The 23,379-nt window shown below is 39.0% G+C and overlaps 1 protein-coding gene across 1 annotated transcript in view; it reads left to right on the top strand.

Annotated features, from left to right (window-relative positions):
- The first annotated feature begins 389 nt into the window (after positions 1-389).
- bckdhb (branched chain keto acid dehydrogenase E1 subunit beta) overlaps positions 390-23,379 on the top strand; it is a 98,182-nt gene continuing 75,192 nt past the window's right edge. The window contains exons 1-5 of the mRNA XM_041792578.1: positions 390-620; positions 1,496-1,573; positions 6,391-6,459; positions 13,701-13,834; positions 22,068-22,223. Coding sequence (XP_041648512.1) covers positions 425-620; positions 1,496-1,573; positions 6,391-6,459; positions 13,701-13,834; positions 22,068-22,223 — 633 coding nt within the window. The 5' untranslated portion in view covers positions 390-424. The remainder of the gene's footprint in view (positions 621-1,495; positions 1,574-6,390; positions 6,460-13,700; positions 13,835-22,067; positions 22,224-23,379) is intronic.

Below are 23,379 nucleotides of genomic sequence, written 5' to 3'. Positions count from 1 at the left end.
TAGCACTATTTCTCAGTAGCACTGAGAGCAAACATCTATTCCTTAATTGAACCTACGTTTGTTTCAGTTCTTGACACTAACCACCAAAATGTGACTAAATAAGTAATTTTTTTAAATAAGGTAAAAATTAATGAGCATAAACTGATATTACCTTGCATCGATCATCATTGGGGACTTTTAATCATCATAGCAATCAACATAGCACATTAAACTGAAAGTTTTGACTTGAAAACGTTTTTTTATCTAATATAAGGTCTGAAAGCAAAATAAAACAAACATGCAACCCGGGGTTTCGGGCGGGATTTCAGTAAACTGTCGGTCTATAAATAAGATTCTTTCCGTCGAGTGATGGCGTCTCTCCTTTAATAGACGATCTTCACGCTTTGATTCATCTTGCCCTTCCTGGTCAGCCATAACAACAGTGATGGCGGCGGCTGCACGGTTCTTCATCCGAGGTGCCCACTCGAAACTTTCTCTCTCCGGCGTTGGCACCGGGGCCCAGGGCTTGTTTGGTGCCACGTTGCTAAAACTGTCTCCGAGCTGCAGCTCTCGTTCAAAAACACAACGAAGACATGCAGCGCACTTTACCTTCCAGCCTGACCCCGTCCCAACACAATACGGTGAGTGTATGGCTAGCCGGCTAAGGTATGCTAACTCACGGGAAAAAGTAAAAATAACGGTCGCTGTCAGTACGACAGGTAATTTACCAACATTGTGAACGGTGAATAGTGATCATGGAGGATACTTTATAAGTGCTGTCTGTGTTGTTGTCCTATAAAGTCATGCGAAGGCAAAATGTTCAGGTTGTAGGCACTAACATTAATATTTAAAGCTACGATGTAGACTTTTCTTTTGGCACATATGCAGATAGGGTGCTTAGTATGCTGTATTTGATGTTTGGTGTGAAAAGTTCAATTACCAAGTCCAAAAATCATTAATAGATCTCAAAGTTTCTAACATGCAGACATTTTATCCTAACCCAAATTTTAGAGAGGCAACTCCATGTTTGTGCACTGGAGGTTGCAATTTCTGTGCACCTCTCCTGTGATGTTGCGTTTCAAATAATGAATCTTTTGGCCTGTGAGGCCACTTATATCATGTGGCCATGTTTTAAAGTTTGATAACAAGTTAACATGGAGAAATTTTTTCCTTTTAGCAGGTGTTTGTGCCTGGAAGTAATGCTAAAATCTCTCTGCACAGTCAAGCTTAATGCAGCAAGCAAACACATTCTTGTGTGGAGGAGGGCTTAAAGTAAGCTTGATGGTTTCTTAACAGGATATTTGCCATGCTATGGTGTTGTATTAGACAGCTCACGCCAGCTCATACCAGAATCTATTTTAAAAGTTGATGCTGCCATTGCTGACCTCATTAAGTAACATGTTTTAAGTTAAAACTTTTCAATTTTGTTTGACAGTTGACTATACTTTATGTCCAAACCAAATACTGAATTGCTTGAGTCAAGTCCTTAAACAAATGTTTCTTCTTTTTCTTTTAGGTCCTACCCAGAAGATGAACTTGTTCCAGTCAGTAACAAGTGCCTTGGATAACACTCTTGCCAGTGATCCAACAGCAGGTAGGAAACAGAATCAGGGAGTTAGTAGCTGTCATTAAAATTCTGTGAATAGTTTGCCAGCTTATAGCCACTGCTCAGAAGGCAGGAGTTCAAAATCCCAAATAGATAAAAGGTCAGGTTGAATGATATCTGTCTCCATAGAAAGGTTGGCCATTGATAGGGGTGAAAAGTAACAATAGTTACATTTACTTTGTTTTTCTGGAATTCTGTAGCTTTTTTTTGTACTTGTACTTTATGTAGTTTTTCTAAATCAGTAATTTTATTGTTACCTGAGTGTACTTCTGGGGAAGTATTGTAATTCACTACATTTTAAATAGCATCTGCTACTGAATATAAAAAATAAAAACTTCCAGACAGGAAGAGAAGGACCAAGCTTGCCCAGCTACATGAAACTGGCTAGATTTGGTCTAAAAGATACTGCGTGGCACTTAAAAGTTTATATGGAAAGGGATTGTTTCCACATTACATTCCAATTTGCTGTTGCACCTCAAGGTTAGAAAAACATGTGCATTTAATTTAGCAACATGGTTGGAGATTCATATTCTATTGTTTTTTTTCCTGTGGAGGATAAGTCATCTTTAATCTTTCAACCAATTAAGTGTCGAAAATAACAACTCAGTCCTCAATATTTTGAATAACATTAGATTCATGCATTTGTCCTTTTACTTGAGTAGATTGATAGAGAAATTATGTCTAGTTTTAAGTCAGTTTTAATCAAAGCAACTGTACTTCTACTTGAGTTAAATGTTCTCATACTCTTTCTTCTCCTGGAAGTTGGAGCCTGAGCTCCTGTGGCCCACATAAGGAAGTGTCTTTTGCATATAAACTGTTCCCCAAGTTGCTCCCTGTGGCATAGCCAGTAGCGTGCAGAATAAGATTAGTAAACTCTGAAGAGCACTTCAGTGTGCCATCAGTATGTGAATAAAAGAATGTGAAATGCAGTGCAAAAGCTCCTTCACTCATCTAAGGACTTGAGAAGGGCCATCAGAGTACAGTCCATTTACCATTTATCAGAACTAAGCTCATCTAAGAGCAGTGCAGGCATATTCATCTAGCACCCTCAGGCTGGATACAGCCTTTTAAAAATGTTCAATGTCCTGCAAGAGGCTGCCAACATATTGGTTGTATCTACAACATGATGAATAATATTAGTGAGGCAATAATAATCCAGTATTTCCCATGCACACTGTAACAGGGCCTTCCACTTAGGCACAGATGAGGATGAAACCCCCTTATGAAAATGTCATTTTTAAAAGTATTTCCCAAGCGTTGTTAAACAGAGCAAGGGATTCTTAACACAGCTTTCCAAAGATCCTAGTTTTATTTTGAATGTTCACGTTGTTTTACTTTGCGCACAGAAACATTATTTTACATAAACCTAAATCTACCAGGGTCTAAATTATGGCCTGGCCTTTTTGTTGGGCCATAACACAAACCAATGTTATGCAATGAAGTGCTTTAACTGTGTGATGCTCTAAACTTGTAAAATAAAGTGGGTACACCGCTCTAATTTCCCCCGCCGTAGTCTCATTTGTCCCACTTTCCAGTTACATTTTTCATAAGGCCAACACTGTATGCACACATGTGAGAGGTTTCATGATAGGCATGCAGAAAGAGACAAGAGAGGCACTCAGGTGAACGATGTGAAGCTACAGCTGAATGAAAGTCAGTGTTTATAGGTATTTGTTAATCTGACACGCCAGATGGATGTGTTTCACACATCCATCTGGGAAAGCTTCAATAGGAAACGTTTGAGAAAAGGCAGAGGCTTTGAAAAAAAATTGGAGTGTGATTGGGTGAATGTTCTGTCTGTCACATCTCTACGGGCCAATCAGAGCAACAAAACACGTGATGTAGCCACTATCGAGCTGCATGTGCGCAGCTACTGAGGAATAACACAAAAAGAAAAGTGGTGGTTTCTCCTTTTTGAAAGGAAAACAACTCACTGCTGTTCTTTGTTCTTCTTTTAACTAAGAAATGTTGTCAAGTTCTGATAAAACTGGCGCTTTAGCAGCATCCACGCTAATCTCTTCCTCCACAACTGCACCAGCTCTTGCTGCTGCTTGTTTATGTCACGACTCTGCTGCGCCTGAAAGTACTGCCCCTCGTTGCTGATTGGTCCTGTCACTTTCTAACCGGGCCCAAATGGTTCAGATGGGAGCTTTGCAAGATGGATTTGCCAGTGAAAAATAAGGAAACGGGCGCCATCTGCTTTGCAAGGTTAGGTATTTGTTAGATTTTCATAGAAACTTGGTTGCTCTGATTTTGTTTCTCAAAAGTTATATTAAAGAAAGAGGGACAAACAATGTTATTCCTTGTAGAATGTGAACTTAGGGCACACTCACACTAGGCCATCTGTACTGTGCCTGGGCCTGTTTCAGCCTAATTTCCAGTACGTTTGACCAGTGTAAGTGCATTCATTCTGCACGGATGGGAGAGGTAGGCCTAGGCACCGCACGAATGTAAATGAAGGAAGAATGTGACACAATGTGAATTAACAACAAAAGGGCCTGCTTCAGAGTGCACAGAGCACACCAGGCAGCTGCATGCTCAACAGGCTGATAGAGATGGCAGGATTTTTTCTGGAGAGGTCGAGAGAGAACTATATATTTTTTATTTCAACAAGTTACAAAGATTTTATCAGAGCTGAAGAATTTAACTTCACACAGCTCTACTACGACCTTGTTCTAATGGATCCCAGTCCATTTTTCTGACCAGATTCTTGCAAAGCCAGGCTTAAAGACTGCGAAAGGTTTTTTTGGTGTGTGAAATAAAGATTTTTCCCTTGATTGAGCCACAAATAGCAGCTCACAGGATACCAAACACCTTTCATCCTACGTGCATAAAGGAGAGTCTGCAAAATACGCAGACGAGTGTGTGCCAGGGTTAATCTCACATTTGATTTAGATAGAATTATAATGCCATACTATCATCCACTGAATTAATATGCCTATGATTCTGTTTCATGTCATCAAGAAGTCAAATTGTGGTCTTGATTGCTGACGTTTGGATGGAACATCGTTTATTAATCCTGTGGCGTTTTCACCTCCAGCTCTCATCAGATGGTTAAAATTGCACTCGCCATGTTAAAAATTATTTTAACTGAACCTTTAATCCTGCTTTGGACACAGGCTGTTCTATGACATGAGAGCTTGTTTGATGCATTACTGAAAGGCATCCAAAATTATGCAGAGGGATGACACAGTTCATGGTGCATAAAGAAATGCAAGGGAGATTCAGATGCAGACACGCTGAAGAACAATTATAGGGGCTCATACAAGTTCAAAAGTCCAGGTTTGATTCAGCAGGAGAAGTGCCTGGAACTCTGATCAGGCTCCAGATTATATGCTATTAGCGATAACTCTCCACTATGAACCGCTATGAACTGCTTTCTCTCTCTCTCTCCTCACTGGGCTGTGTAAAGTTAACGTAGCCTACTGATCCCATGTCAGGTGAAATAACTTTGGTGTCAGATGAGATGTCCCATAAATCTGTTGCTATTTTACAACCTTAAAAACAATACTAATGTATACTGAGTGTGGGCTGAAAGGGGGACAGAGGAGGAGGGCAAATGGGCTTTAGCACGGTACGAATATTGCATGGTACGAATGGCACGGTACATATGGCCAAATGTGAGGGCGTCCTTAACATAACTTATACATTAAATTGCATATTATTGAAATAGATAATTTATTACATTTTTGTCTTACAAACAATAAAAAAGCAATTCCAGCATAAATTAAGGAAAAAGGGTCAATTGAAATAAAGGGTGTGACACACAGTCTTCTAGTAGAAATTAATTTTATTCCAAATCAGATACAGCCATGTGACCGGCTGCAGTGCTGAAGATTTTTTTTTTCTTTTTCTTGAAAAAAAAAAAAAAAGTTGATAGTCAGTGTTTTATTATAGACATAAAATTGAACATCTATTAAAGAAAGGGTGAAAAGCTTTTTGATGTCAATAAAAGTTTAATGACAAAAATTGATATAATGTAAAATCTAACAGGTCATCAGATCAGGAAACCACTCCAACTAGCTAATCAAATTGGCTGGCTTAAAGTACTACAAGAGCAAAAAAAAAATGTTAAAAAAAATGTTTAAGTACAACATCATCATACAGATTTACCCTCTTCATTTTGCTCTCAGAGTGCACAAGATTAATGTATTTAACTTTGCAATGTACAATTTAGTCTCCTGAACACTGTCCTGACCCTTTGTTTTAGGGATTGAAAGTTCATTGTAGGTTGGTTAAAATGTTCATCAGCTTTATTTCTTTCTGCCTTCTTTACTTCCAAAAATATGATACACCCCCCTTTTCAAAAATACTGAAACGATCACTCAGATTTTAAATTGTTTATATCAACCATGTTTAAAAATTCAGGATGACCCAAATGAGTTTGTTTGAGCTTTTTGAGATGTCAAAGATTGGATTTGTAAACCTTTCACAGTACTGGGTAATGTCGTGCAAACATTTGAGCTGACACAAAGTCTAAACTGGATTCTTTTTTGTATTCTTTAGATGGTTTAATCAGGGTTAAATCATTCCAAAATTCCAGGTGTTCAAGTCTGACTGAAAGAAACTTGAAAACGTTAATCTCCTGCTCACATTAATGAGTCCAGCTGTTATTCAAACAATGTCTGATGAGTTCCTCATCCAGGGTAGAATGTGGCTGTATAATTTTAACCAAAGACTCTAAGGCTTCTCAGGGTATTAAAGGCCTGGTTGAAGATGGGTCCGCATAGTTTGATAATACCTTGCAAGACTTTTCACATTAACACGCCTTCTTACCACTGACTGTTCTGCATCTTTATCTGCAGTGATCTTTGGAGAAGACGTAGCCTTTGGAGGAGTATTTCGATGCACAGTGGGTCTGAGAGACAAATACGGTAAGATTACTTTCCTTGATCTCTAATGACCTCTATCACTAGATTTGCATCAGCATCCTGCACCCTTGTCAGTGTTGCATGATTTTGCCACTAGATGGCAGCAGAGGATTGTAAAGAATCTCACCATCACCTCTGTCATATCCATATTCCTGATCAGTGTTCACCCAGAGGACCAGAAGGATCTGTTTGCACTACCTTGACTATTGTAGTGGGGTAGTTTTATAGTCTTGGTACAGTCAACGTATATAACCTGTCAGTGCTCATCACTGCCTGTTGTAACTGTTACTGGTTTTATTCTGTTAGATTAAGGCCCTTTTTGTGATTTTTGGTACAAAACGTTTTTTGAATGCATCTCACTGATGATTTTGGATCATATTTCCTGGCCATTGAAACAGATGCATTTTCTGGTTGTGGTCTTTAATATGCCAGAAATGTGGGTTTGATTAGGAGTAAATTGGCTTTAAATTATATACTACAGAAACTGATACTTCTCTCTTCTTGACAAATTTTATTAGTAGCAAGGAATCAAAGCAGATATTAGCTTTTACAGATGTATTAAATTTGGAATATAAAAGTGCTTTGGATATCATTGCTTCAGATTTTTCCATGGTAAAAAATACTACTGATCCAAGGCAGACATTTTATTTTGCCACTGTAGCGTCTTAGGAAAAGCATGAAAGCTCTTTCCTAATCATTAAGCTTTGGCAAAGTGACAGTGTGACAGCATGAATACATGAGCCTTTAAATTGAAGAAACTACATACAGCCGTCACTCATTGCATCAGTTTTTTTCTAATGTAATGTGTCAGAAACAGACAGAAACAGTTTGAGTAATGTCAGCTGGTACTGAAGCCAATCTAGTGGTCACCATATTGATAATGCTGTCTCAAACTAACTTTCGGTCAACATAGAGAAACAGATGTGGAGCGCAGACAGCGGGTCTCGAGCCTGTTGACGTACAGCAGCATCATGCTGACCTGCAGTTATATCAGCTATGGAGGAAAAGGAAAGCTCCAGCAACACTTTAGTTTAGGTGTCCGTGTAGGTTCTTATTCACTCAGGTTATGGTTATCCAAATCCTCATCAAGGGGGCAACTGGACTTGTAGTATAGAGCAGTGGTTCTCAACTGGTGGGTTTGGACCCAAAAGTGGGTTTGGGAGCAGTTTTCAGTGGGTCACGACTAGGTGTCTGAAAAAAAAACAGTGGCAGAAGTCCTGAGGTGCTTATTGGACATGCATCGATACCCTTCATTCTACCCTGTTTTACTGTGAAATTTGGTAAATTTAAATGTTTGATTAATATTTCAACTAATTTATCTCCTCTTCTTACAATAAATGGCTACTTTTCCCATGATAATTAAGTTATTTTACAAGTTCTCTGGAAAACTGGCAAAAAATGACATAATGATGAGGAAAGAGGGTATAAAATTAGTCATTTTCCCCCTTTTCTTTTTTTAATCAGGTGTTCTGGTTCAGTCATGTTCCAATCTGCAACACATTCAATTAACTAAACATGCATTGTTGAAAATTTTTTGGAAACTCGCAATCCGTCGTAAGACAAACTGGTGGGTCCTGAGGCCGGACAGGTTAAGAACCACTGGTTTAGAGAACAACTTCATAAGGCTGATGCGTTTTGGCATGTGGCCTTGCAAGTATCAGTTAAATAGAGTGGCATGAGGTTAAAGTAAAAACAATGCAAAAGATACAAAAGTGCATAAATGTAATGAAGCAGATACATCCACCTACACACGTGGACAGAATTGTTGGTACCCCTCTGTTAATGAAAGAAAACCCCACAATGGTCACAGAAATAACTTGAATCTGACAAAAGTAATAATCAATAAAAATTCAATGAAAATTAACCAATGAAAATCAGACATTGCTTTTGAATTTTGGTTCAACAGAATTATTTTAAAAAACAAACTCATGAAGCAGGCCTGGACAAAAATGATGGTACCCCTAGAAAAGATTGAAAAAAATGTGACCATAGGGAGATGTTCAACCCAGGTGTTTCCTCTAATTAGCATCACAGGTGTCTACAAACTTGTAATCAGTCAGTCGGCCTATTTAAAGGGTGGCAAGTAGTCACTGTGCTGTTTGGTGACATGGTGTGTACCACACTAAACATGGACCAGAGGTAGCGAAGGAGAGAGTTGTCTCAGAAGATTAGAAAGGAAATTATAGACAAGCATGTTAAAGGTAAAGGCTATAAGACCATCTCCAAGCAGCTTGATGTTCCTGTGACCACAGCTGCACATATTATTCAGAAATTTAAGATCCACAGGACTGTAGCCAACCTCCCTGGACGTGGCTGCAGGAGGAAAATTGATGACAAATCGAAGAGACGGATAATATGAATGGTACCAAAAGAGCCCAGAACAACCTCCAAAGACATTAAAGGTGAACTCCAAGGTCAAGGTACATCAGTGTCAGATCGCACCATCCGTCGTTGTTTGAGCTAAAGTGGACTTCATGGGAGACGACCAAGGAGGACACCACTGTTGAAAACAACTCATAAAAAAGCGAGACTGGAATTTGCCAAACTGCATGTTGACAAGCCACAAAGCTTGTGGGAGAATGTCCTATGGACAGACGAGACAAAACCTAAATCCTATTGAACATCTGTGGAAGGAGCTGAAATATGCTGTCTGGAGAAGGCATCCTTCAAACCTGAGACAACTGGAGCAGTTTGCTCCTGAGGAGTGAGCCAAAATATCTGCTGAGAGGTGCAGAAGTCTCACTGAAAGTTACAGAAATCGTTTGATTGCAGTGATTGCCTCAAAAGGTTGTGCAACAAAATATTTTGCATTGTCTATTGTATTACTGTTTGTTTTTATTCCTGTTTTTAATGCCTGTTTTAATGCACTTTTTTGTACTTTTTGTAAGGTGACCTTGAGTGTCATGAAAGGCACCCTTAAATAAAATGTATTATTATTATTATTATTATTATTATTATTATTAAGTTAAGGGTACCATCATTTTTGTCCAGGCCTGTTTCATGAGTTTGTTTTTTAAAATAATTCTGTTGAACCACAATTCAAAAGCAATGTCTGATTTTCATTGGTTAATTTTCATTGAATTTATCATTATTATCACTTTTGTCAGATTCAAGTTATTTCTGTGACCATTGTGGGTTTTTCTTTCATTAATCAGAGGGGTACCAACAATTTTGTCCACGTGTGTATATACCAGCCAAAGGAGCATCAACATCAGTGGGTGGTCATATGGCTCTGGCTGATAAATACTAACAGAGAGGCTCAGGGAGGGTCCAACACACAAGTTGATTTGGGTTAATCAACTTGGAAGGAGCAACTACTGGGTAGGGTTAAGTCTCTGTTGCTGCAGAGCAAGAGAGAGCCTAATCGTCTTTACTAGCAGTGGCATGGATTTTTGTAAAAAGGAAAAGCCATTTACAGATGCAGAGGCTGTGGAAGCATGCTTGTATCAGTTGAGGAGGAGAAAATCCAAAACCGTTTGAGGTTTATTAGACATATGAGAGATCTCTTTGGACCTTCATTTGGGATCCTTTTGTAGGGATTACCTGTTGCACCAGCTAGGCGTAAGTCCTGTCTGAAGTTATGATGTAAAGTCCACACTAAACCCTATGCTGAAACTAGTTAAGTTGAAACTTAAGTTATGTTAATGTTCAACTGCACCATGGAGATGTTAGTTAAACTTAGTGCGACTTTACGTCCACACTTAACAAATTATGTTGCAGATATGTTTTCAGTTAATTTAACCAGTCACTTCAAGGGGACATATTATGCAAAAATCACTTTTTCAGGCTTTTCTAACACAAATATGTGCCCCTGGCCTGTCCACAATCCCCTCAAGTACCAGAAAAATCCATTCCCTCTCCCCCTCTTTCTCTACCTTTCAGAAAATGTGTGCTAAAACAAGCCGTTCTCAGATTTTACATTTAGTGACCTCACCAGGGGCCTAAGCACCTGCCCCCAGGTTTGGTTGGCCCTCCCCCACTTGGAGGAAAGTTCCGCCCTCCTCTACTGATCCTCTCAGCTACCAGCTGAGATGCTGATAGCTCAGTGGGTTACCCTGCTGACTACGGACTGAGAGATTGATGGTTCAGATCCCAGTCTAAACTTTGGGGAAAAAGTGTCTGTAATATTACCCGTGCTGTATCCATTCTTGAGAGGGATGTGGTCAGAGACGGAGTCAGACAGTTAATAACCATTTGAAGCCACAGACACAGACACAGAACGGCTTGTTCTAAGAAGGGCTGAAACAGAGGGTTTTTTAGACATGCAAAAATCCAATACTGAAGTGTTTTTTCAGCAATAAACTTCACAGGCATGTTTTGGGGACCTCTGAGAACAATATAAACTTGTCTTAAAAGGGTAAAATATGTCCCCTTTAAAGGCATTTTGGGTTGCAGCTGGTGCGTCCCATAGCTGGCCTAGATTCCAAACTAATTGTTAGCCCTGCATATGCCATCTGTGCCCCCAAAATACTTTTTTTCAAACCATGCTGTAAATATGTTTATTAATTTTGTAAAAATGTGCTTGGGATGTGGATGTGACTTGTGGTGTTTCTGCAGTCAGCCTTAAGTGGACACTCATGGAACTGCGATTTCTTTTACTTCCACATGGGCTTTGTTTTTTTCTCCCGAGGATTAGAAAAAAGGTATGAAAAATAAAAAAGTCTACACGCACACCCAAACTTAGGTGGGCAGGTGCTGAGCCGAAAAGGAGACTGACAGAGAACAGAAAGACGTCACGCACACTGCAGGGCTCCAAAAATATAATTACGCCAACGTGACGTTTCGAGCAGAGTAGCTCTTCACCAGACTGAAGTGACAAGTGCAGAGCACCTCATTATATACAGGTGAAGGTAATCACATAGGCAATCACATGATCTGATTAAAGAGTCATCACGTGAACATGTTTCAAGGACAAACAAAAATACACGTAAACATACAACCCAGTGGTTATGTGCGATATTTACAATTTCAAATGTTCAAGATATAGTGCCTATTTTTTTAACCTCATTATAAAGTTAAGTAAAATTTAACAAATCCTGCACATGTAGATTTGGACAAGAACATATGACTGTGTAGATTGCAAAAAAAAAGAAAAAATTACACTCTGTTAAAGTACAGAGACACAATTACATAACTCGGCTGAGAACCTCCATGGTGTAATGTAATAAGCATCAGGCTAGAAGCCGTCATAAAGTACATTATTAAACTGGATTGAACTGATTATGATGGCTTCTAGCCTGATGCTCATTACATTATACCATGGAGGTTGAACATTTGAAATAGTAAATATCGCACATAACCACTGGGTTGTATGTTCTCCCGAAGGTTGCCATTTGGTCTTGAGGTCCTTTTAGAAAACAATGATAATGCCAACTGACATGAAGCTTCTACTGGGACTGTCTTTGAAATTTTAGACTACAGAAAAGAATCCATCTGCTGTTTATTACGATTTATATTTCTCATAGTATTAGTCAGAGTAGCTGGAATGTCCAGTTTAATTCTGTTCTTGACAGCCAGACAAAAAAGACATAAATCACGAGGGTGGAAAGAACAACAGACATGGCAATAACATTTAAAAACGTTACTATTTTTTTAAAATGTGAGAATGGCTGAGAAGAAGAAATGTTTGTGGTTTAAAAACTCCACAAAACATTTTTTTTAAATTGGAGAACTTTGTAAACAAATTTTTTTCCAGGATTTTCACAGTCAGGGGGCAACCGATTTACAAAATGAAAAGCATTAAGTAGTCTAGTGTGTCTTCATCCAAATTCATGTCCTGTAAAAGCTTGACTTGTATGTTTTTCATTTCTTGTATGGTATGAAAGTTTTATCAAATGATAATATTTCATTGTATGTCTGTTTTGAGGCTATTCTGTACACTTTCTTTTTCAATAGCAGGAAGTCTAAAATCAAGTCTACTGAAGCTGGCTTTGTGTTTTTGTTTTCATTGACGTCAGAAGTGTTGACCTTTTGTAGATGGATCATTATTTTCCATCTCATCTCTTTTGTACAATGACAACCACTAAGCTGTTTATATCCCTCTCAACGCTGAGAGCATGCTGCACACCTCTGCCACCCACTGTTATTATACAGAGCAGAGGTTAATGCAGAGTGGACACACTGTATGAATGGCTTTTTCACGAGGCGGATGCGTTCACCTTGGTGATTCAGCCCTCCCGTCTCTGTGTGCCTGCTACGTCTGAGGGCTGTTTCTCTGAAAACAAGCGCACGCATTGACCCTGTGCTCTGACTAGCTCTTCCTTTGACATGTGTGCCTTTTACACTAAAAGCAGCATTTGTGTCAGACAGACTGGACAATAAAAATTACCCAAACTTCATGTCTATTCAGGGACGCATTCTTGAGCCATGTGAACTACTGAAGCACCAAAATCAACACAAGGGTGCATCTGATATTCACATCTTGTTAACGTGAAATAATTTGGGTGTAGTTTTCTTGTCATTAGTTGACTACGTAAAAATTGCTTTGAATATAAGTATGCCCTAAAGTGCTATTTCTCACATGTCACTTTCTCACGAAGCTGCATATTTGAAGTCTGCTTAACTCTTAGCAGTGGAGCACTTAGCTAATTTTAATCCCTCATTGATCAACCCCCAGAGAGGTTTTGGGGCTTTGGTGGCTTCTTGAACTTTCTGAGCATGCAAAAGGGCGCATAAGGGCAAACTTTGACTGCAGAGACACACGCTTCCCAGCATAACAGAAAAAGCCTGCATTGGCAAATACACAAAGATGAGGGCAAAAATAACACACTCTACCCAAATATAGAGTCCCACTCCTGCGGCTCTTTTTCAAATTACAGGGTGGAGAGTGGAAAAAAAAGAAAAAGAATTCCTCAGTTTTTACTTTGTGGGGGTTGTATAAGCATCGCTGGCTTGGTAAGCTACAGCTGAGGAGGAGTCGTCAGTTTGTCACTTCATTTATTTTTGGCCCGCATGGCATTTTAAGAGAGAGGATTCTTTGCAATCTCATCATTCAAGTGTGGGATGTGGGCTTTGCTCTGTTATCAGAAAACCCTGTTATTCATATGACACCCCCTACAATTGTGGTCAGTGGTCCTAAATAAATAATACAGTACAAAGGGCTGTTTAGTGATCCCAGCGCTGAGAGTGGCTACAACACTTAACTTTACACCTCTCTGTGAACTTTGATTTCTGTCTAAGGTTATAAAATGTGAGCTGCCTTTCTTTAATCTTTGAACTTTTTCTTCTCTTTACCATTTCTTTAGGCAAGGACAGGGTCTTCAACACTCCCCTATGTGAGCAGGGAATTGTGGGATTTGGTATCGGTGTAGCTGTCGCTGGTGCCACAGCCATTGCTGAGATCCAGTTTGCTGACTACATCTACCCTGCGTTTGACCAGGTAAGAAAGTGGTGGCGATGTCTGGCATTCTTTGATGTAAAGTAACATTGTGATGGCAATATTACTCGCAATTTTTAAACAAATATTGAAACAGAGAGACAGAAAGGCTTTTCACAACAAGTTTTTCATAAATCACATTCCCCCCACTCTTGTCTTTTTTCCTCAGCCATTGTTCTGGCTCCAGTTGTGACAGTAATGAATAGGGCTGTCAAAACATTTAAATTGTTATTCATAATGAATCTCAAACATTCTGTAGTTGATTGCAATTAATCACATCTGTTTTTTTGTAAATTTTAAAATTCCACTAATTTACATTTAAAAAATTTTTAAATGTCATATTGGATTTTTCCACCATCTAAAACTATGAGTAATTGACTGATTGACTTCCGGTTTGGAAACAGATACACTTTTATTAGTGATGGAATATTTTAACATGAACTTAACCATGGAAAAAAAAACTTGGTATGGATTGAAAGGATGTAAGTGAGCATTGAATGTCATGTAGCATAATAACAAATGACTTTTGACTCATCCACTGAGCTGTCTCTGATTTTTTTAAAGTGAAATGAGACATTAAGGAGCAGTGGTGGACTTATTTTACATCACTGTGGATGCAGGGAGATGCTAATGTGGCTTAACCATGTGGGTGTTGAAGGGACAATAAAGCATGAGATTAATTGAGATTCAATAAAATAAGTGCGAATTTTGTGGATCTTAGTTAAACGTGATTAATGTGATTAACCTTGACTGCCTTAATATTAACACAAACTAGTTTATGGTTACCATCAGCTGCCTGGGCTGTTTCTGATTGGAGATTGATGTGAAAGTCCACGTCTAGTGCTCCACCTTTTTCTTTTTTTTAATCTTTGCATGGTCCACGGGAATAAATGGTGGTGAAAACATAATGCTTTTTACTTGAAATGTGATTTCCAAGGAAAATTATTCTTCAGAAGTTGATGACAGTTCTATGATGAAAATTCAAAGATTCAAAGCTTCTAACCCTAAAATTCTACATACTCCATCTGCACAGCAATTCATGTTCAGAGCAAATCACTGCCTTTTCAGGTCCATCTTTGGTGGAGAAGCAACACTTCATGCCACTTTATACGCGTCGGGTCTATTTTCATCGAACAGATCAACCCTCACTGTAACGAGAACGTGCAAAGCATCCAGCCAATTTCAAAATACAACACAATCCATGGATTCCTGATTGTAAATCTCATCACTGTATCATCATTACATCACATCCAGTGGCATGAGCCACAGCTCATTAGTTGGTTAAAAGATCACTTGGTACATGACACCATGGACTAGATAAAGATCATTTTGAGGTGGAAGGCCACACGTCTTTTCTACAAAACCTAAATCCTTTAACTCTGTAATGGAATCACCCATCCATCCATCCATTTTCCATACCGCCTATCCTGTTAGGGGTCGGGCGGGGGGGCTGGAGCCCATCCCAGCTGTCATTGGGCGAGAGGCAGGGTACACCCTGTGCTGGTCGCCAGTCAATCACAGGGCTATATACATATAGGGACAGACAACCAGGCATGCTCACCCTCAAACCTACGGCCAATTTAGAGTGATCAATTAACCTAATGAGCATGTTTTTGGTGGTGAGAGGAGAACCCACGCGTGCACGGGGAGAACATGCAAACTCTGCACAGAAAGGCCCCGACTGGGACGGAAACCAGGAACCTTCTTGCTGTGAGGCAACAGCGCTAGCCCCTGCACCACAGTGCAGCCCGGAATCACCCATGGTAGAAGCAAAAAAGTAAGGGAAGTGAGGAGCAAATCAGCTTAGTCATACTATTCCCACGCAACTTCTTAGTTCTTCTATGATCCTGTGATCTCTAGTTTCCAGCTGAGGGCTGAGCTTCAGAAATGCATGCACTGTCAGTTGAAGTAAACCACTGTGTACCAAGAATTTGGCACATATGGAGTATGTTCAAAGAAAACTGCTGCACACTGTCAGGATTGTAAAATGAGGGTATTTAATTGCAGTGTTTTGGTAGTAGACCTTAATCAGGTAAAACCTTCATGAAGTCCTGATGGAGTTTTCTTTGAACTGTTTTTGTGGACACTTTACCCTCCGCTGCACCTGTCCTAAGAAATAGATGTGCGAAGCAATTCTTCCACAGTATGTGAAAGTTGTTGTCTGTTGTCATGTTGTCTGAGCCGGCCTTTAATACTGTGATTAAATAATGAAGCTTCATTTTCTTTGTACAAGTGTTACATTCAAGAAAGAATTCTACCATGTAAATACAAAAATGACTGTATAAATAAAAAAGACTACTACTTTCTTTGGAATAGATATTTAAAATTTCAAAGAAAATCAGCAGAAAGCAAAAAAAAAAACTCCCTTCAGGGACTCTAAAGAGAGTAGGGCTGGAGTAAATTTAATGAATAGACTAGCTAAAGTTTATGTGGCTGTGATCCACTAAGATGATAAGATAATGCACTCACTGCTGTGGCAACAAAGATAGGCTCTCTTCTCTTGGTCTATGACAGACTTTTGAAGTGTAACAGGACATTAAGTGTTTATTTTGAGAAACAAAAATTCAATGTATTAAAGTTTAAAATTCTAATATGATTTCCAGTCAAGTGTGAATGTGTTCCAGGAAGAACGTGTCTTTAAGACATATATCACTTTCACAGGCGCCTAGAAGGTGTATAGTTGAAGAGACAGCAGTGAGATCAAAGTTCACTGACATAACTCTTAAAATCTGCTTTATGCATCAAAACTTCTTTCTTCAGTGTCACAACCCTGGGACACATAGATATCACACAGTTATTGCTGGAATAAAGCACCTTACTCTTTCCAATGATAACTGTTTTTCTGAAAGCTCAAGGAAAGAAATTTTTTCAAAGGTGCACCTGAGGACTTCAGATTATGTCTAACAGCCGTCATATGCAAACCTTTTCTTCTGGATCACAAAATGAATCCCCTGTCTGTCTGAAAGACTCTGTGGAAACATTTTGTTTGTCCTATTTTCATCACCATAAGTATGATGAGAACTGTATTAGTAGTCATATATTTTCATCATTAAAGGAGAGAATGCATGAGGTGGTCTTTTTTAAACCCTAAAACATTTATTGGAAAAGTCACAAGTAGGGGGAGGAATATTACATTTTTAGATGCAGCACCCATAGATGTATAAAAGAAGAACTTAGTCTCAAGATGTCACCATTGGTTGTTGAGGAGACATTTTGAAGCCTTGTGATGGTGTCACCATGTTTGGTATGCTTTCTCAGACTTGGTTTATCCAGCAAGAGATATAATACTGATAACTGCTACTACAGTAGCCACCGGAATTGCAATATGAAATTTTTATTTCCTTACAGTGTGCGTTTTTATCCACTTATACAGCTGTTACACTCTACTTTTCCTTTTCCTTTGTTTTTTACTGTAAACAATTTAATTGAACTTTTTATCTGTGGATTGATGGGATTTGAAGAGTGAGTGTTTTTGTGATGCGCTGTGCCAAATGCAGTCTTCTGTGATCCTCTTGATAGACATTTTAAAGTGTTTGAATAAAAAACAGTAAACATTTGTATCTCAACCAAAAGATGCTGCAAAGAAGATTTAGGACTTTGTTTGATGGAAGCTAAAGATGTGCCCTTTTCTGCACGCAGCGTGCCTCCCCACTCTGCCCTTCATCACGATCTCTATCCTTGCCAGCTGTTTCATTCAGTGGTCAGCAAATATACACTTTAGCAATAAATGAAGTGCAATGAATATACACTTTCTTAAGTCTCCTGGTCCACAAAAAGCTTTCCTTTACCTGCAGCCATCTGGGATCCTCTTGATAGACATTTTTAAGTAAGAGTTTGAATAAAAAGCATATTCTCACAGCTCTGCATAAAAACAGACACCCATTAAATTATCTATATACGAGTTAAAAACATACACGAGGCAGAATCACAGCATCAACTTCTTCTGGTTCATTAATGATGAATTAGAGGAAATAATTTATTTTAGGTCAGCCCAACACATTACTTTTTAGGACAATCTTTTTTTGCCTTTTACTACTACAAATAGTGTATTTATTTGAATTTCTTAAAACCAGGAAAATCTCCACTGAGATCAAGAATCTCATTTACAAGAGTGTCCTGGTCAGGACGAGCAGTAGCACAAGCATTAAAGATATGGCATATGACTGATAGCAGTTAAAACCAATCCCAAGTCAAAGCACAAAGCCATAATACCTAGTATAGGGCTGACCGCAACTATCTGGTATGCCTGTTGAAATGCCAGGCTAAATTGTGTGTTTTGGCAGTGGTTGGTTTTTCGGGTGTGTAACTGTTCTGTCCCTTATGTCTGTTGGTTGAGAATTGAAGGACCCAGAAAGTTGAAAACATAAAGCCCTGTCAGCAGTAATCAGCTAACCTGACACACATGATAAACTGTTTCATGTATCAGTTGCATGAATGTGCTTCAAATTCATCTGGGAAAGCTCCCATAGAAAGCATTTGGAAAGGGCAGGACTTTTCAAAAAACATACCAAAATGTAATTGGAGGAATGTTTTGTCTGCCACCTTCATGACGGGTCAATCAGAGCAACAAGAGAAAACGATATTGTGTGCATGCGCTACTCTTGGGCTGACAGGCTATCGCTGATTTAGATTGTTAATGGCAGAGCTTCTCTGAATAAAATGATGCCAAGGCTGGCCGGGGAGTTGTGCAAAACGAATGCAAACCCAACCAAAGTAGACCTAGAGAAGAGCAAAAACATATTTTCTGTCACGGAAAGCTTTCTGTGTTGCTCTCTGCAACACAATGAAAACATGTTGTCCAGTTCTATCCGAGCTAATCACTACACTAGCAGCCATTGTATACAGCCACTCACACAGCAACTAACCCTTTCCCTGTAACTATCATGTAGTCATGCCGAAGCAAGTCTGCAGAAGAAGAAAAACCTCCTTAAAACCATGGAAAGCTTTTACTATTGTTTTTATTGTTCACTTCATGCAGAGACCTGGTCCAGTTCTAGTAAAACTGACGCTATGCTAAAGCTACATCTGAGGTAGTCATGGCATTGGAGGTAGCCATTAGAAACAGCTTGAGTAAACTAAACCCAGCCCATAGTGCGACTCTGTACAGCTCTGAAAGTATGGTCACTCAGTCAGGTAGGCACATACACACCCATGGGTAGGGTTGACCACGACGGTCAGCCAAAAACATCTACAACCAGAAGCATCTTCCTCCAACACCTACAATCTGGTTTTGAAAAGATTTAGAGAGAGCAGCATCCCCAGACACAAATTGTCCTGCAGCAGATTCCAGTCTGCAGAGTAGCGTATTTGAAACTCCTTTTACCAATTTCAAGACAGACTTTGGGAACTGATAGCAAAAGTAAGTCTCATGACTGAGTAACAGAATAAAGACTGTAGCTTCCAGCACTTTTTAACAGAATAATATCAGGTGTGTGTTAAGGTACGTGTTGACTGTTAAGTGTAGTGTTTCCCATACTTTGTCTCTGGTGACCAACTTTTTAGAAGGTACAAGCCATCGTGACCCAACATCTGTATGTCATATCATATGTTTTCTGGCTGGTCCCGACCCACACTTGGGGAATAAGTGGCTTAGTGACCCGTTCTTATGTGCAGGTTTGAAATTTAAAAAAAACAAATACTACACTAAATTATGCAGTTTTTGCAGTATAGGAGGCCATTTTTTGTTTCTGTGGTATCAAAACAGGTAACGAAATGGTTTTTTTTGCTAGTATTGTATCAAAATTCAAAATTCTGGCATCCTTACAACTAGGGCTGGGCAATTAATCACAAATTAGATTAAATCGCAATATAGCCTGCTGCAATTTACATGTTGCAGAAGTTGCAATATTTCTTTAACTTGAAATGTGTCAAAATACCAGTGTAATGAATCAATTTTTTGCAGAGATTAGTGAGCTCATTCTAAATTAAACTGATGAAGCCTAGCGTTACTTCATGAAAGTCCTACCCCAGCTGGTAGCCAGCTTCACCTCCCCCACCCCAGCTGACTCCTTTATAGCTCAAAGCCTGTTGCACCCCCATATTGAGATTCATGCTACTATGTATTAATTGCTTCTGAAATAATGTCATTGTTTTCGGTACATATGGTCTTATTTATGGAATTATTCATTGCTTTAATTTCTCTAAAAATACATGAGATTGACTTAAGAATAATGGCATATTAAATCACAATCGCAAAATTGGGGGAAAAAAAATCGCAATTACATTATTTTTGCAAATCGTTCAGCCCTACTTACAACTCTAGTAAAAAAAAGTTTTTGACTGATAAAATGAAAAAAAGATGAACCTAAAGTTAAAATTAATGTCCGAGCTCAGGTTACTGGTAGAGTTATTCCAATCCAAATGCCATTGCCGATTTTCAAAGAGCTGATGAATTACGGTTGACTATTTGGCAGACGCATCGTTCCACCCTGCCTTGTATTTTGTAGCTATGGTTTTATGATTCTATTCTTTTACAGTATTTATTATCAGTATAATTAAAGATAGAGTAAAGCACCCAGGTTTGCTCTAGCTATTACATTATCTCAACATGTGATCCCTGTGTGTTAGACTCATTGATGGTGACGCATATAGCCATCATAAAATACAAGTGTGGGAGAGCAATGGTAGGAAGTGGCTGAACAAAACTTCAGTTTGGATACAAGACAGCACACACCTGACAGTTATACGGATTAAAATTAATAAAAGCTTTCATTTAAATTTGGCAATTAAAGCCTGTCTTCGTTGTGTGGAAAATGGATTGTGTTGTGTGGCTTGCAATGAATCTTTACTGAAGACAGTGTTTACACTCATAAGAATTTTAAGGAGGATTTTTTTTTTTTTTCAAGAAGGCCTTAAAAGAGCCGAACTGGTCACTGACGAGCCACGGGTTGAGTATCACTGCTCTAGACACTTTTTCCACTTTAAACTGTTATGAAACCTCCACATATGTCGTCTCTATATGCGTGCACAAAGGAGTGTAATATCTAAACCAGAATTTTGAAACCTGGATTTCCCTCAGGATTAATAAAGTATCTAGTCTATCTTATCTGTCTATCTAAACCTGAGCCATTTGATCTAAGTGAATCAATTCTCGCAGTACATAACTTAATAAATGTTTGGTTTACACTCATGTGACTCCCCTTGTGTTACAGCTGTGATAAACAGAATTGATTCTTTGGTTTTGTTTGTGTTGAAGTGATGAGATACAAGATTTGTTATCCACAGGAACACTCTAGGAAAATAGGGGAAAATAAATGATTTCCATTTGCTATCGTGGCACCCACAAATGTTCCTGATTTTATTTATTTTTCTGACTTGTCTTCTGTCTTATTCGTACATTGTATTCCTTTCATGCAGGTGTTTAATAAACAGACCTCTGCTTATCCACTGATTCATATTTTACAAACTTGCACAGTAAAATTTGTTAAATAAAACGAGCCTTTTTCCATGACTTCTCTCCTGTGGAAGATGAATGTGACATGAGAAGGCAGAGGAGTGGACAGTGCTGCTGTTTCACCTTGCATACATGTTGACTGTAGTGTCATTCTGTGGACTTTCGCCCTCCACATGATGAATGAGAGTCCTCGCTTTGTCAGGCCAATGTTAAACAGAATATGTGACAGTGGAGACAGGTTCTTAGAAGCTCCTGCAATGGCGCTAAACAGTTTATTTAATCTGTTTTGGGCCTTGAGTCGGCTCCCTCTCTCTCCGTCTGTGCTCTCACTTAAAATGCTGCAGTCCAAGTTGACCTCAGAGAGACATTAGAGCTGAATTAACAGCCCACCTGAGTCTCGGAGAGGAAAACTTGGGACACCTTTTTGGAGGAAACCCACCATAAGAAAACTGTAGAAGAAGTTAAAAGAAACCGAACACTTGAGGTGAATGTGCTCGTTAAAAATAAAGTAGTGTTTTTAAAAGCGTCAAGAGGGAAAACTGAAAGAGATGTGTCCATCACGAAGCCCAAATCAAATGTCCTTTAGTGTGGTCTTTACTCAAAAAAACAAAAGAAATCTCTGTTTGTAAAGGTTTTTACTAGCTTAATAAAGTCTCCTTTGATTAAACCAGCCTACACATAAAAACCCCAAGATGTTTTCATCAGACTGCTCTTATGGTCTTCCTACAAAGAAGCATTTTCTGCTCTTGATGTTGCAACAAGGCGGGAATTAGCTAACTATCATCAATAATAACTTATTTTTTTGCGAATCCTTACTGTTTCCCTTTCATTTTGTCTTTCCAGATAGTCAATGAAGCAGCAAAGTATCGCTACCGCTCTGGCAACATGTTTGACTGCGGTAACCTCACCATTCGTGCTCCATGGGGATGTGTCGGCCACGGATCCCTTTACCACTCTCAAAGCCCTGAGGCCTTCTTCGCCCACTGCCCTGGCATCAAGGTCAGCCGTGGTGTTTATTATTGGATTTATAGGGGATTTCCATTGCTGACTTGATTTATTCGATCACAGAGTGGGCTGCAGGTTTATAGTGGGATGAATCGTATTTGTTACTAAGCTCCAGGTGTAGTATGAAATCATTTTGATCACATCGCCTCCAACAGTAGCCAAAACAATGTTGGAAAATAAACCTTACAGCTTTGTAGTTTAAAAATGGACTCAACTCCAGCAACACATCAGCTGTCACACACATCTTCAAGGAAACCTACAGCGCAATCATATTTATCAGACATCATGTACAGTATACATCTCTAAAAACATTAACAGACCACTGCAAAATATTTTCTCTCAGCTCTACTGTTAATAGGTTTGGGTTGTAATTAGATTGTTTTAGTGTTTACAGCCTTCCCTGCAAACTCATAACTACCACGGAGATCTTTATAAAATGACAACTGTCAGGAAAACTAAAGTGTGTCGTATTATAAACAGCAAGTTACAAATGTTTTAACTTGGAGAGGTCCCGGATAGGAATGCAAGTGGTTAATCTCTAAAATGGTTAAATTGGTTTTATCAAATCAGCTGGCGCGGGATTTACGAGTCGGTTAAACGAATTACCAATCATTTTTATAAACACAGGCTTGAAATCCCGGTCTACAATGCTCTTTTAAACTGTAATGAACCTCCCGCCTCTAGAGGCCGCTGTAGCTTCAGTTGAGGGTTGAACTCATGTTTAACTTCCACCCGAAGTGAAAAGAGGCTACACATCGAAGCACAATATTATTCTGCAAAGAGGAACAAAGGCTGGCAGCACTGGCTTGTAATGTTAGCCTTGTTGTAGAGAATATATTGGGCTAACGTCAGACCCCGTCAGACACAATGGCCCTGTGATGAATTTGACTGTTTTCTAAGGATTTTCTCCTCTTTAGACTAGTCAGTTAAACAAAATTTAAACGAGCGTTTTGTTGAATATGGAACTAGATGCTTTCGAACATCCTTATTCACGGATGAACATTTATGAAATATTGTCAGTGGTCTCTTAAAAAGTGAAGAAACTACAATTCTGTTGAATTTCAACATACACTATATTGCCAAACCATTTAGCCTCTATAATTATATCACACTACATACAGTACCTTTCTTGACTGCTCACACCAGAGTA

Source organism: Cheilinus undulatus, linkage group 8 (assembly GCF_018320785.1).
Source record: "Cheilinus undulatus linkage group 8, ASM1832078v1, whole genome shotgun sequence".
Classification (NCBI taxonomy): Eukaryota; Metazoa; Chordata; class Actinopteri; order Labriformes; family Labridae; genus Cheilinus; species Cheilinus undulatus.
Note: the sequence above shows the minus strand (reverse complement) of the source record. Positions and strands in the feature narration are given on the sequence as shown.